This window comes from Monodelphis domestica, chromosome 6, assembly GCF_027887165.1.
Source record: "Monodelphis domestica isolate mMonDom1 chromosome 6, mMonDom1.pri, whole genome shotgun sequence".
NCBI classification, from domain to species: Eukaryota; Metazoa; Chordata; class Mammalia; order Didelphimorphia; family Didelphidae; genus Monodelphis; species Monodelphis domestica.
The window spans coordinates 91,288,273-91,301,912 of NC_077232.1; the positions used below are offsets into that span (position 1 = coordinate 91,288,273).

The following is a 13,640-nucleotide window of genomic DNA, read 5'->3' on the forward strand; positions in this document are numbered from 1 at the left end:
TATGCCAATCATATCTTTTTAATGTTTTCAGAAAACCAGCAAACTCACCACTCACTAGCTAGGACAGATGATTGAACTTGTGATGACAGTCATTTTTTGTCTGGCTTCATTTAAGGCTATTTTATTTTGCTTTGTTTTGAAACGAGTAGGTAGAAAGGTTCTAAGGAAAATATTGGTGCTCCAGGGATATAAAGGTTTCTTTGTTTCTCTTAGAGTGAAAACAGTAGTTCAGATTCTTTTCTCATGTAGTTAACTAGGATTTCAAGGAAAACCTTAATTTATTTCTTGATAACAAAGCTATTAAAAATCCCTTTCTGTAATTTTAATTGTAATTACCTGGAAAATACATATGTTCCTTAAAGTTGAAAGGCTGACACTGATATAAAGGTCAGTTCTTTGTTTACCCACAAAGCAGGTATTGTATAAGCTCCTGAAAGGGAAGCCTTCTTGCAGTTCTGTCTTATTGACCCAAACCTGCTCCACCAATGATCAACTTCTGGAAAAAAATCAAAACAAAACAAACTCATGTTATTCAATGTATTGAGTTTCTCCTTTGTAGATACTGAAAGTTTGGTGAGGAAGAAAACCCCCAAGAATTAAATTGAAATTTTCAACACCATTCCTTCTAAGATTTGGCTTTAAATTTGAATGAGGGTGCTAACAATAATAAAAAAAAAACACACACACACAATAGTCTCATTAGCTTAATTAAATAAGGAATGTATATTTGGATATCATTTAATTTGTGCATGTGCCATACTGGTTGTTTTTTAATGTAAACTTTAGGTGGGTAGGGACTGAGCCATTGCTCATCTTTGAGGCTCCCCCAGAGCATTGGACATAATGTGTTAGCGATTATCTCTTGAATTGCAAGGGATTATATGGACTTTAGATTTCTAACAACCTTAGCCATGTGGAATATAGCAATAAGCTTTGTAGTAAGCAAAGAAGCAATGGAGATGGCTGTCATAAAGCCAATGCATTTTATAATACAAAATGGATTCACTTTCAAACCCTGTCCTAGGTCCTTACTGATCTAGAATTGTGGAGGAAACATGGGAATAAACAAGTTTGGTTGTCTTGCTTCTCACCCACAGCAAAGTGGGTGGAGAAAGGAACTGGGAAGAGGAAGAGATAAAAGGCACTGAAAGCAGCTAGAAGTATTATTTGGTTTCCTGTGACCACTGAGTTGTTTGACATATATGGGGAATCATCTCATCTCAGTGGGATAAAGAGGAAATTCCCATTTACCCTGTTGGGTAAGCTCAGTTAATACTTTGAGTTTAAACAAGAAAAGTGGGGAAAGAACTGTATTGTATATACTTTATACTGGTGGCTTTAGACAAGTTAGATCACCAATGTAAGAAAAATGAATGTAGCACCCTCACTAGTCTAATGGCAGGTTAGGTCTTCAGAATATCTAACTATTACTTCCTTCAGGGTTTTAAGAGCAAACCTGAGTAGTTGCTTTTCTGGTAGTGGTGTACATGAGCTGTTATCTAGTATGTTCCCCATTATCAAGCATTACCATCTCTACACTGATGATTCTCAACTCACTTTTACTTCCTTCTCTTCCCAGTTCTCCTTTTCCACCCATTTTATGGTGGGGGAGAAGCAAGACAACTAAACTTGTTTATTTCCATCTATCCTGCCCCAATCTCTGCTGACCTACAATTTTTAATCTCTGCCTACCTTAAATCAATATGTCTACAACACAACTTATTACCCTTACCCCTACACCCTCCCCTTCTCCTACCTTCCCTATTACTACTATAGAGGGCAATATCCTTTTCCTGGGCCAACAAGCTAACAACCTAGGAATCATCTTGGGTTCCTCACTATCTCTCATCCTCCATATCCAATTTGTTGTCAAGGACTGCAGATTTCACCTTTGAAACATCTTTCAAACACTGCACCACTGAAATGGCCAGACTCACCTCAACTCTCTCCTCACTCCAATCTATTCTCCATTCAGCCACTAGAGCAACGCTCCTAAAGCCCAGGTTCAGTCCGGTCACCTGTTCCTTGATAAACCCCAGTGGCTATCCCCTCCAAGATTAAACACAAAATGCTCTGTTTGGCATTAGAAGTCCTGAATAATCTAGCCCCCTCCTCCTAACTTTACATTCTTCTTACATCTTGGTCTCTGACACATATTCTTTGAACCAGTGACATTGGCTTCCTGGTTGTTCCATAAACAAGATACTCCATCTCCAGGCTCCAGGCATTCTTTCTGGCTGACCTCAAAACCTAGAACATTTTCTCTGATCTCTTTGGTTTTCTTTAAGTCCCAACTAAAATCCCACCTTTTACAGGGAGCCTTCTCCAACCCCTCTTAATTCCAGGGCCTTCCTTTTTTAAATCATTTCTCTTTTATCCTATATATAGTTTTCTTTTTATATATTTGTTTCATGTGTCTTTCCCATTAGATTGTAAGCTTCTTAAAGGTAGAGATTCTTTTTCCTCTTTTTGGTATTGCAAAATTTAGCCTAGTACCTGGCATATAGTAAGCACTGAATAAATGCCTATCAACTGATGACTGATTGAAGCAATAGAGCTCTATTAGCTTTTAGAAAAAAGACATTTATTGACAAGAAATAAAAAGAATAATAGTGATAAAAACATTTCCTTTAGCCTAAGGTGAGCCTCTCCATTTCTATGCACAAGTTTCCTATAAAAAAAGTGGGCTTAAACTTAAGGTATAGCACTACTATGTCAAAAGGGTGACACTGACTCCAGATCCCCAAAAGTCCTTTTGTCCTTTGTTGAAGTCCTCCTGAGGTTCCCTTTAGGTATAGCTTTCTGTAAGGCTTTGAGGTTCAGGGCCTTTCTAGAATTTATAACAACATATCTATTTCTATCCTGAGGGATTGTGGTCTTATAGCTGAGTATCCTTTAATACTTTATACTTAGCATTTTCCTATACATTTTCTCAGTTGATAATAACAATCCTATGATTGTAGTTTTATTTTTGGTCCAGAATCATGATTTCCTGGTTGTAGGGCCCCTCAGAGTGGGAATTCCCTCTACAGTCATAGATGAGCAACTAATTTGTAATTTATAGTCTTAAAGAGTGATCTGAAATACATTTATGGTCCCAAAGATATTCAGACACAAACCATGGCTCCCTGATTACAGGGTTGACTATGTCACTATGCCATGTTGCCCAAGATTGTTATCCCCATTTTATAGATCATAAGATTTTAGAACTGGAAGGATCTATAAAATAATCCAGTGGTTCTGTAAAAAAGAAGGAGGCTTTCCTTCTTTATATTACTGGGGGAGAGAGTTGGTTTGTCTCATTGGTTAGGATTTCATACCAGTGAAAAGATAGGGAGGACCAACTGAAACAGGGATGTCAGGGGATTGGTATACCCTGTTGCTGGAGGGAATTAAAGCAGGATCGTGTCCTATGCACTGGGGGAGCCTCAAAGATGAGCAATGGCTCAGTCCCTACCCATCTAAAGTTTACATTAAAAAACAACCTGTATGGCACATGCACAAATTAAATAGGATCCAAATATACATTCCTTATTTAATTAAGCGAATGAGACTATTGTGTTTTTCTATTGTTAGCACCCTAATTCAAATTTGTCCTTAGATAGAATAGTACCAGTGGGAGGACTTCTGTCCACTTAAGATGAGTTCATGCACATAGTTTTCCCACTATAGTCTTGACCTCCCTACTTAATCTTTCCACTTGGCCAGCACTTCTGGGGTGATAGACACTGTACAAGCTCCCTTTTATTCCCAAGTTTTGATATATTTCTTGCAAGATTTTAGAAGCAAAATGGGTCCCATTGTCCAAATCTATGTTGTCTGGTTTACAGTTATCAAACTTTTTGGTCTCATGATCCATTTGCATTCTTGAGAAGTATTGAGGAGTTCCCCAAAAAAAGTTTTGGTTGAAAAATTTGTATTATTTAGTCTAGGGAAATCTGAAATAATTTACCCTATCCTCATGAAGATTATTCAATAAATATCTAAATCATTTCTCTCTTAAAAAAAGGTTTGGGACATGTAGGTTATATCTATCAATATTTACCATTAAGAAATTCAAATACCTGAAATATAAAAATGTTTATTAATTAAAAAACATTAACCTATTTTGTTTTAATATAAGTAAATTGTTATAAATGACTATCTTGTAAAACGAAAAAAGTTTAAGTGTCAATGTTTACATATTTATGCAAATCTTTTCGGCTACATAGAAGACAACTAGATTCTCATTTACTTCTACTTTCAATCTGTTGTGATACATTGTTTTGACTGAAGAAAATCTTATTTCGCATAGTTACATAGTAGGAAAAGGAGTATTTTAATAGGCAAATAATGTTTTAGTATTATTATGAAAATAATTTTAACCTTGTAGACCCTCTGAAAGGCACTCAGAAAACCAAACAGATCCATTAGACCATACTTTGAGAATCACTGTTCTAAACCAACCTCCTCATTCTGCTTTATCCATTCCATTTTATTTTTCAACTCCTTACACATTAGTAGGATTTCAGATTGTTCTCTCAATGCTCCTGCTTGATAGTTTGCCAAGGACCCTAGCTATACAGAAATGGAGGAGAAGAAAATTAATAGTGTTTGTCTCCAGTCTTCCTTAAATATCATCAATGGGAGCTACCTTGGAAAAGAAGTTGAAAGTTCCTTGGGACCAAATGCAAATCTCCTGAAACCATTAAAGAGGAAAACCTGATCTGATCTGCACATTGCACATACAGAAACTCATGAAGTCAAGGTTGAATTCTCATGGGCATATTGAGTTACGGACTAACCCTGAATTGACCCTTTAAGAAGGAGACAATACATATAATAGTGCATTTGATAGAAGGAATGTAGACCATATAAGCAACAGACTCCTGCCTGTACTAGAATTGCAGGAGGGGCGGGATGGGAAGAGAGGTAAGGTAGATTTTGGAAAGGTGAACAGGGCATCTTTGGGAAACTAAGAAAAATGAAAAGAGAGGTACTGTTGGGAAAAGTGATATGATCTGTCCAACTGTTAAATCCTTTGTTTAATAGGATATTGCTGGAAAGGCCAGGGAAAACAATTCTAATAAATGCCTTGCTTTGAGTTGGAATTTCTTCTTTAAAAATTTATGAATGATTATTTTCACATTTATTATGGAAATGGTAAAAAATATATCTGTTAATAAACTTTGCATTAAAGGAAATAAAACAGAAAACTGAAATGGTATTTATGCTACCAAAAGGTTGCTCAGTTGACCCTCACTGCCTGTATGATTCTAAACAAGCCACCTCATCTCCCCAAGACTTGTTTCTTCTTCTTTAAAAGGCAAATAATAACAATTGTGCTCTCTCTCTTACAAAGTCACTATAAGCAAAGAGCTTTGACAATTTTATTTTTTTAAACTCTTACTTTCCACCTTTGATCAATATTCATTCCAAGGTAGAAGAATGGTAAAGTAAGAAGCAATGGGGGTTAAATGACTTGTTGTGGGTCACACAGCTAGGGACATTTGAAATGATCTAGGTCAATTCCCTCTTTTTATATGTGGTGAATGCTTTTCTAGTCACTATCCCAAATTCTCATTTGCACTAGCAAGCTGCATCTCCAGAGGGTGGCTACCAACTCTCCCCTCAATATTCTAAAGGTAACTGAAGTGTTGGGAGTGACTCTATGATGCTATATAATTCATAAGTGGTATGCTTCCTTCCATTATTATCAATTAATATCAATTAGTCAGCTAGATTTAATTTGTTCTTAGAAAGGAATATTTATGGAAGTATTGTAACTAGTATAAAACATAGGCCCCCCCCCCCCACACAAACATACACAAAAGTCTGTCATACTATTTCTACAAATACATTCAGAGTCCAGGTCAACAAATTTGGAAATTAAAGGATAACTGGTAACTTTGGAAGGAGCAGTTAGGATTAAGTTATGAGATTTTACATTAGATTGTGAAAGGTTGAGAAGAGAAGCACCAAGGGTAGATAGCTTTTTTGAGGCATTTGGCTGAGAAAGGGAGGTGATAAATAGGTATAGAGAAATAGGAAAAAATAGACTAGTAAAGGTATTAAGAATGGGAGAAATGGATAATTATCTAATCATTCTCATTCTCCCAGTGATTCTTATCCAGTTTGTTTTCAGCTCTTTGCTAAACACACAGTGCTACCATATTCCTTCACACATGGGACATTTCCTTCTGTCTTTGATCTCTTTGGATATATGAACATGAGTCAGATCAGTCTATGAAAAGTTTAATAATTCTGAATTGCATTCCAGAATGGTTGGACCAATTAACAACTCTATGAATATAGTAAACTTGTTTTCTTTCCACAAACCTATCTAGCATCTACCATTTTTATCTTTTATCATCTTTGCCAATATGAGGGTAAAATCTGAGTTGTTCTCTTCTTTCCACTCATATGGCCATCACACTAGTTCAGGTCTTTATCTCTTTTCATCTTGACTACTGTAATAGTTCTTTAATTTTTCACCATGTTTTCAGTCTCTGTCCACTCCACAAAGCTGTCAAAACAATATTCCTGAAGTACAGGCTTTAAATGCCTCTTTTCTGCTCAATAAACTTCAGTAGCAACCTTTGGGATCAAATATAAATTCTTCAATTTAGCATTTAAAGCGCTTTACCACCTGGTTCCAAAGTTCCTTTCCAATCTTATTGTACTTTACTTTGTCCTGGCAAACTAGGTTTCTTACTGTTATTCAGACATGACATTCCATCTCCATTCTTTGTATAGGCTGTCTTTTCCCTCCCTCATTCCCTTCTCATATTTATCTTTTAGCATCCCTAGTTTTCTTCAAAACTCAACTCAAATGCCACCTCCAACTACTACTGTCCTTAATCCTCCTAACCTCTCCAATTACCTTGTATTTGTTTTTTATTTTATTGTGAATAATGTAAGTTCCTTGAGGGTAAGGATAGTTTCATTTATGTCTCTGAATCCTATGAGCTTACCTTAGCATAATGCCTGTTTCATAATTTATGTTTAAAAATATCTATGGATTGATAAATTTGCATTTTTATTACCACTGATTTGGAATATATTTTATAGAATTTTTAATAGTTTGAATTTCTTCATTGGAAAACTACTTGACTAATTATTGTGGAATGACTTTTGTTTTATATATGTATGTTTTTATATATATACCTTGAATATCAGACCTTTATGAGAGATAACTGGTGTGAAAGATTTCCCCTAATTTTTGTTTTTGCAAAAGTTTTAACATTTAATGCAATAAAAATTCACTTAACAGGCTAGTATGTTTGACTGCTTCTGGTTCTTGCTTACTTTTTTATAATACAGTTTGAGATCTGGTTATTCTGGTCCCCTTACATTTCTACTTAATTTTTTCATTACCTTTAAGACTCTTGATCTTTTATAAGTTCATCCAAATTAATTTTGTCATTATTTTGTTTAGTTTTACAAAGTAGCCCTTTGGAGGTTTGATTGGTATGGCACTCTAACAGCAGTATAGCCTGACCCTACACAATGAGCATCTCTTAAAATTTTTTCTTCTATTTCTGTAGAATTTCATAGTTATATTCCTATAAACCCCAACTGTCTTATTAGCTAAAATCCCAAGTGTTTTATGTATTTTATAATTTTGAATAAAATGTAGTTTTCTACCTCCTTCTGCTGATTTTGTTAGCAAAATTGAAAAAGGCTGATGATTTTTGTTTTTTATATATTGCTACTTTAATGAAGGTATTGTTTCCATTCAATCTTTAAGGCTTTTAGACTAACAAAATTTTAGTGTTGTAAGGGACATTAATATTAAACTAGTGGCAACTCCTACCAGAAAAGAATGCACTAAGTAGCCCATCAATGGATTTGCATATAGAAATAATTTTTCCTTTTTTTTTGCTTACTTTCATCACCTCACTTTTTTTTTGTCTTACTGCCAACAATAAGCATTCTTACTTTGCCCCTAATCTTACTGGAAAGGTTTCCAGTATTTCACTAGATCATGACTTTAAATTGATGTTATATATTATACATATGAAAGATTTATCTATTTCTAAGCTTTTTTTAAAGTGTTTGTTAACATGATTGAGGGCTATATTTTGAGGGTTTTTATGCTTTTACTGCTGGAATCATGTAATCTTTATTGTTTTATATCTCAATTAATTCTTAATTCAGGGATGAGGTACTGAGCTTTTGAGTACCGCCTTTTTCGCCATCCCACCCCAAGTTATCCATTGCATCTTCTGTTTTACAGACAAAAGACTTATGTGGAGAAGGCAAAAAGATATCAGACTGAACTCTTTCCCCAATCAACAGGGCATAGAGGTATTTAAAGAGTGTGGAGAGCGTACAAATTAAGATGGCACAGGGAGATTGGAGCCTCTCCCCTAGTTTACAATTTGAATGGTCTAGTATTCTTTTAAATAAATGTAATATATTTGTATGTTGTTGTTCATCGTTCCTTTTGAAGAGGATCAGTGATGTCAAGGGATAGTGTCTTGATTTGCAAATGAATTGGATTTTATTGCTCCAGAGCTACACAAAATCATTAGCCTTACACTCTCTTCAAGTCATCATAGTCCAGTAGCAAGACAGAAATCAGGATGGTGGCCAACTAGGATCCAGGAGAAGATTTTGCCACCTTTGATGTCTGCCCAAGCTCTAAATGCTCCACAGCACCTGCTTCAGATGACATCATGGCCTTTGGGATAAAAAACTGTTCTCATTGGCTTTGACTAGACATCCCACTAACTCACCAGCAGGTTTGAGGTCTATTGGCCACCCTCAGCCTGGGCTAATCCATCTGCTGAGCTGGTTTTACTGGAGTGTGGCCCCAGTGCACTCCACAGCTTCTTGGAGCCATAGGTGAGAGTTGGGTGAAAGGAGGACAAGGAAAGGTCGCTGAACAGCCCTGAAATAGGCTCAGCAAGCCCCTACACTGGCAGTGATAGTCCTCTCTAAACACTCCAAATCTTCATATGCATTATTTGTGCCCATCCTCTGGTAGAGTCTTTCACGCTGGTCTGATCAGTCAGTCAGCAATATACACCGACGTCAACATAGTAATGTTTTTTGGTTTTCTTTGAGTAGGAATTTTAAATAATTCAAATAATAAACAACTTGAATAATAAACAACTAATCTTAATGATACAATGGTTACTTAAGTCAATTAATTAAATCTAAATAGTAATATCAAATTACTATGTGCACTGGGAAGTGCAAGAAATTAAATAAAATCTTAAACATCATTAGTATGGGGGTATCTAGGTGATTCAGTGGATTAGCCTCAGTTCAAATCTAGCCCCAAACACTTCCTAGCTGTGTGATCCTGAGCAAGTCATTTAACCGTCAATGCCTACCTTTACAGCTCTTCTGTCATGGAACCAATACACATGACTCTAAGACGGAAGGTAAGGGTTAAAAAAAATATCAGTATATGAAACTTAAAACAGTGTAATTGACTATAAGCAATTTATACCTTGAGAAGCCGGTGTATAAGTAGAAGAATTTGAACTCGGATCCTCCTAAACTTCTAAAGAGTTTTGGCAACAATATAACTAGGGTATTTCTTTGATTTGATTTGATTTCTTGGGGATTATTTGGGTTCAGAGATTTTCCTGCTCTTTCCGGAGCTTCCCCGTAACTCCAGATACCTAAAGTCGCGGAGAAAGTGGGCGGAACCCGCTGAGACTGAGGCGGTCTCTCTCGATAACGTCACTTCCGGAGTTGGAACAAGATGGCAACGGCTTTAGATACAAGCGACCTTCAGCAGCTGAGGCGGCGCTTCCAGCTGGAGGCCGAATCCTTGCTGGAGGCCTCGGCGCTTCGAGGCCTAGGGGCAGAGGCCGGTAAGGTGTCTGCTAGCCGTCCACTCATCCTCCACGGCCGCCAGACCACTGGGGGCTGGAGGCCGGGGAGGAATATCCGGACCCCGCCCCTTTAGGGAATGATTCTGTTCCGCTCCAGCACCTCTCGAGCGCGCGCCTTCTCCTCCTCTCTGCCCCCGCCCATCCCAACGGGAGTGCGCACCGCCTCCTCCTCTCTGCTCCCGTTTATCCCAGTAGAACGCGCACCACCTCCTCTTCTCTTCCTCCTCCTCTGGACGCATGTCTCAATCCCCTTCTTGGTCCCCACTGGTGCGAGGCCTTTGGGGGCCCGGGGCAGCCTTAAGAAGTCACTCCGTAGAGGAGAGGATTGCATCCCCCCCCCCTACAGGACAGACCCCTAGAGTGTTAGAATTGGACGTAGACTTTCAGGTCGACTGGTGGGGTAACTGACTCGCAACGAAGGGCCTGGCTATGCCACTGACAAATTCGAGGCCAAGTTTGCGTGACCCAGAGGAGGCTGGGAAAATGAGAATCATTAGGCTCTCGTAATTTTGTATTCTGATGATAGTAAAAGCCGGGTGCCCTTATATGACCTAATAGGTCTTTTAATTTGGAAGTAGCTCTGGGATAGTGGAACTAGCCCTGGGTTTGTGGATCTGAGTTCGAATCCTAGTTGGTGACCTCTTGTTCTCTTTTGCTTCTATTTATGCTACTATATTAAATGAAACGTGGTTAGGAAAAATCTTTGCTAAACGAAAGTGACAAAGCTATAAATGATTATAGTCCTAGCTGGGTCAGAATTCTGTTTAAAATTAATATATTGAAATAAAAGTTTTTGGCCGTTTAATTTCCTTATCTGTAATGTCAGTGTGTTCTCCTGCCCTGCATTGATTTCTTTGGAGGCACCCTGGAAGAAAGATCTGGATCACTTAAACAGGTCTCAAAAGGCCTGTTGGTCATTAAGCATGTACCAGCTATGTGCCAGGCACTGTGCTAAGCTTTGGGGATACAAAGCAAGGCAAAGCACTCTGGGGGTTCATACTCTGATGGGGTAAGACAATATGAAGATAACTATGTAGGAGCAAATTGTATACAGAATAAACTAGAGATAATGAGCAGAGGGAAGGCACCAGAATTAAAGGGTTTGGGGAAAAAAATCTTCCAGTAGAAGGTAAGATTTTATCTGGTTCTTGAAAAAAGTAACTAGCAAATGATCTTGGACACACTCCCTACATAGACCTCCCTTTCCTGTTCATTCAATGATGGGACTATACCCTCAGAGCCACAAGGCCTCTTCCAATAATAGAATTCTGTGATTCCATGAAAATACACTGGACTGAGAGTTTGAGTTTTAGGCCTTCCCAATCACTTAAACTCTTCTCCCTCAGTTTCCTTATGTGTAAGATGGGGATCTTGGAACCAACATTACTTCACAGGACTGTTCTGAGAAAAGTAATTTGCAAACTATATCAAAATGAGCTATTATTTGGAATAGTAGGTTTTGTATTTTTCAGAAGGATGTGAGAACTCAGTTGTGAATCATGCCCAATATGCTTCCTGAAAACAACTTTCATTTGGAAGTTTAATTTTGTCCCTGTAAAGAAAGCTAGTAGACAAAAGGTAGAATGGTTAGAGAGCAGTAGGCTGAGAGTTAGTAATGAGGTCAGGTTTCTAGATTTGGCTCTGCTATTAACTTACACCCTGTGGTTTAGGACAAGTTACTGCTTTGAATATTGGTTTCCTCATATGTATATAAATGGGTTGTCCTAAATTATATTTAAAGGCCCCTCTGGTTCAATTCTTTGACACTCTTCAGGCAAATGTTGACTAAGTTTAATAGCAAAAACCATTGTTTGTAGGAAATATATGCTAACTCAAACTTTTACTTCATAAAATACTTTTACGCCCATAAAATTCTGAGTGATAGGGATTTCAGAAATAGTTCCTGAAGTGGCTCATTTCTATAGACTAAACAGGGATATGTCAGTAAAGGTTTAACAACTGACTCTCTGAAAATGTCATAAGGTATACTTTTAAGTAAAAGGACACATTTTCTCCATTACTTTAATATGTTTAGACAATCAACAAAACAAATAGATCAAACTCTGATTTATGGCATTTGTTGATTTCCAAATTATAAATACTTATACTGAAAATTTAACAATTGGTTCTCATATAAATCAGCTCTTAGCAGCCAGGTCATGTCACTTGACCTTGACTCAGGAAGATCCAAGGTCAAATTTGGTCTCAGACACCATTTACTAGCATGTGACCTTGGATAAGTCACTTAACCTTTGACTTCCTCAGTTTCTTCGATGATAGTATCTACCTCCTAGGGTTGTTATGAGGATCAAATTAAATAATATATGCAAAGTGCTACATAAATTTTATTACTAAATGTTTCTTAATCTGTTCATTTATTCATTAAGTCTTATGAATATTTCCTGACTCATTGAGGAGCTATTTTGCTTTATTTTTTAGAATTACATTTAATAGGATGTGGAGAGAATACATTTTTTAATATACTTCCATCACCAAAGAATCATAGAATGTTAAAATTAAGAGGCACTTTAAAATTCTTTCTGTCCTCAACTACCTTTTGTTTGTCAAATGACACTGAACCCCAGAAAAGTGTAATTATTTGCATAAGGCCATAAGGAAGTTAGTGACAGAGCTGGGATTAGAAATCAGTGTTTGATACACACTTTGCCCTTTAAGGTCCTGATTAGTCATCCCAAACATAGATCAAATGACATTTCACATTTTAAAAATGAGCACATATATGATAAAACTGAGAATTTTTATTTTGGTAGGACGAACAGATGAATTCTTATTTTTTCAGTATAATAGCTATTATAGTTATGCTTGGACATTTTTATTTCAAGAATGTATATGAATCTATTTCATTAAAAGCTGTTAGATGAAAGGATTCCCCTGTATTTTCATGAGGCTCTCAAGTATTTGATTTTAAAAATTAAGTGTTCATAATCATAGAATGCTAGATCTTAGGTAATGAGAACTTAGAGAAGATCTGTTTGATCTCATCATCTTTTAAATAGGTCCTTCCTAGAGAATTTGTGACTTACCCAGAATCCTGTGAGCCAAGACTAGAACCAGGGTCTCCTTAGTCCAGTATTCTTTCCATTGACTCAGAAATTACTTTATTAAAAAAAATTAAGAAACAAGTAAAAGAAAGTTACAGAATGGTTTTGGGGTGATTGTAGTTTATGTTTTTATTTTGCCAACATTTTTTCCTGTTTTTCTTAACTTTCTAATAAAGATTTAGGTTTCTGACAGCTGATAAACTGAATCAGCATCATTTTTCATATGACAAAATAATCCCTGTAAGATGTCTTCTTTTTTATGAGGGTCTCCAAGTGTAAAGCTTTAAAAAGCTTTATTTGGATGAAATTAATCCAGTATTCTGAGGATAATATTCCTTTTCTCCCATTTTTCCTCACAAATATGTGTTCACATTTAAAAGTGTCGGGGGTGGGGGGTGGGGTGGTGAGATAAATGATACTCTTTCTAATATTTGCTTTCATGTATTGTTGAGACAATCTAGTTTTTAACCTGAAGTAATATTGTTGGTTTTTTTTTAAAATAGGCTCTCTGGTGCTTCATTTTATAGTGTAATGGGACAAAACTTTTTCTTCTTTGCAGAAGAATCTACAGCTGTTGAGAAAAAAGAAAAACCCATCCCAAGACTTAATATCCATTCTGCTTTTTGGATTTTGGCATCCATTGTTGTGACATATTATGTTGAATTTTTTAAAACTGTGAAAGAAAACATACAAACAAGTGGGTAAGGAAATTTAGTTTTGTAAGCAAACATTTTAGTGAACATGT

At 36.6% G+C, this 13,640-nt stretch overlaps 1 protein-coding gene and 1 long non-coding RNA gene across 5 annotated transcripts in view; one reads left to right on the forward strand and one right to left on the reverse strand.

Moving 5' to 3' along the window:
• Positions 1–9,686, reverse strand: LOC103092703 (uncharacterized). 3 transcript variants are annotated; one of them, XR_001623056.2, is made up of 4 exons: positions 9,443–9,686; positions 4,447–4,557; positions 337–496; positions 1–253 (listed from the first exon to the last, which is right to left on the reverse strand). It is a non-coding gene; the product is annotated as an uncharacterized LOC103092703 (long non-coding RNA). The 3 variants fall into 3 exon arrangements; XR_001623055.2 differs by having other exon boundaries at positions 1–496; XR_001623057.2 differs by lacking the exon at positions 4,447–4,557 and having other exon boundaries at positions 1–496.
• TMEM128 (transmembrane protein 128) overlaps positions 9,683–13,640 on the forward strand; it is a 22,830-nt gene continuing 18,872 nt past the window's right edge. The window contains exons 1-2 of one of the 2 annotated variants that reach the window (XM_001371370.4): positions 9,683–9,812; positions 13,455–13,596. In XM_001371370.4, coding sequence (XP_001371407.3) covers positions 9,701–9,812; positions 13,455–13,596 — 254 coding nt within the window. In that variant the 5' untranslated portion in view covers positions 9,683–9,700. The remainder of the gene's footprint in view (positions 9,813–13,454; positions 13,597–13,640) is intronic. The other variant, XM_056802421.1, reaches the window with a different exon arrangement.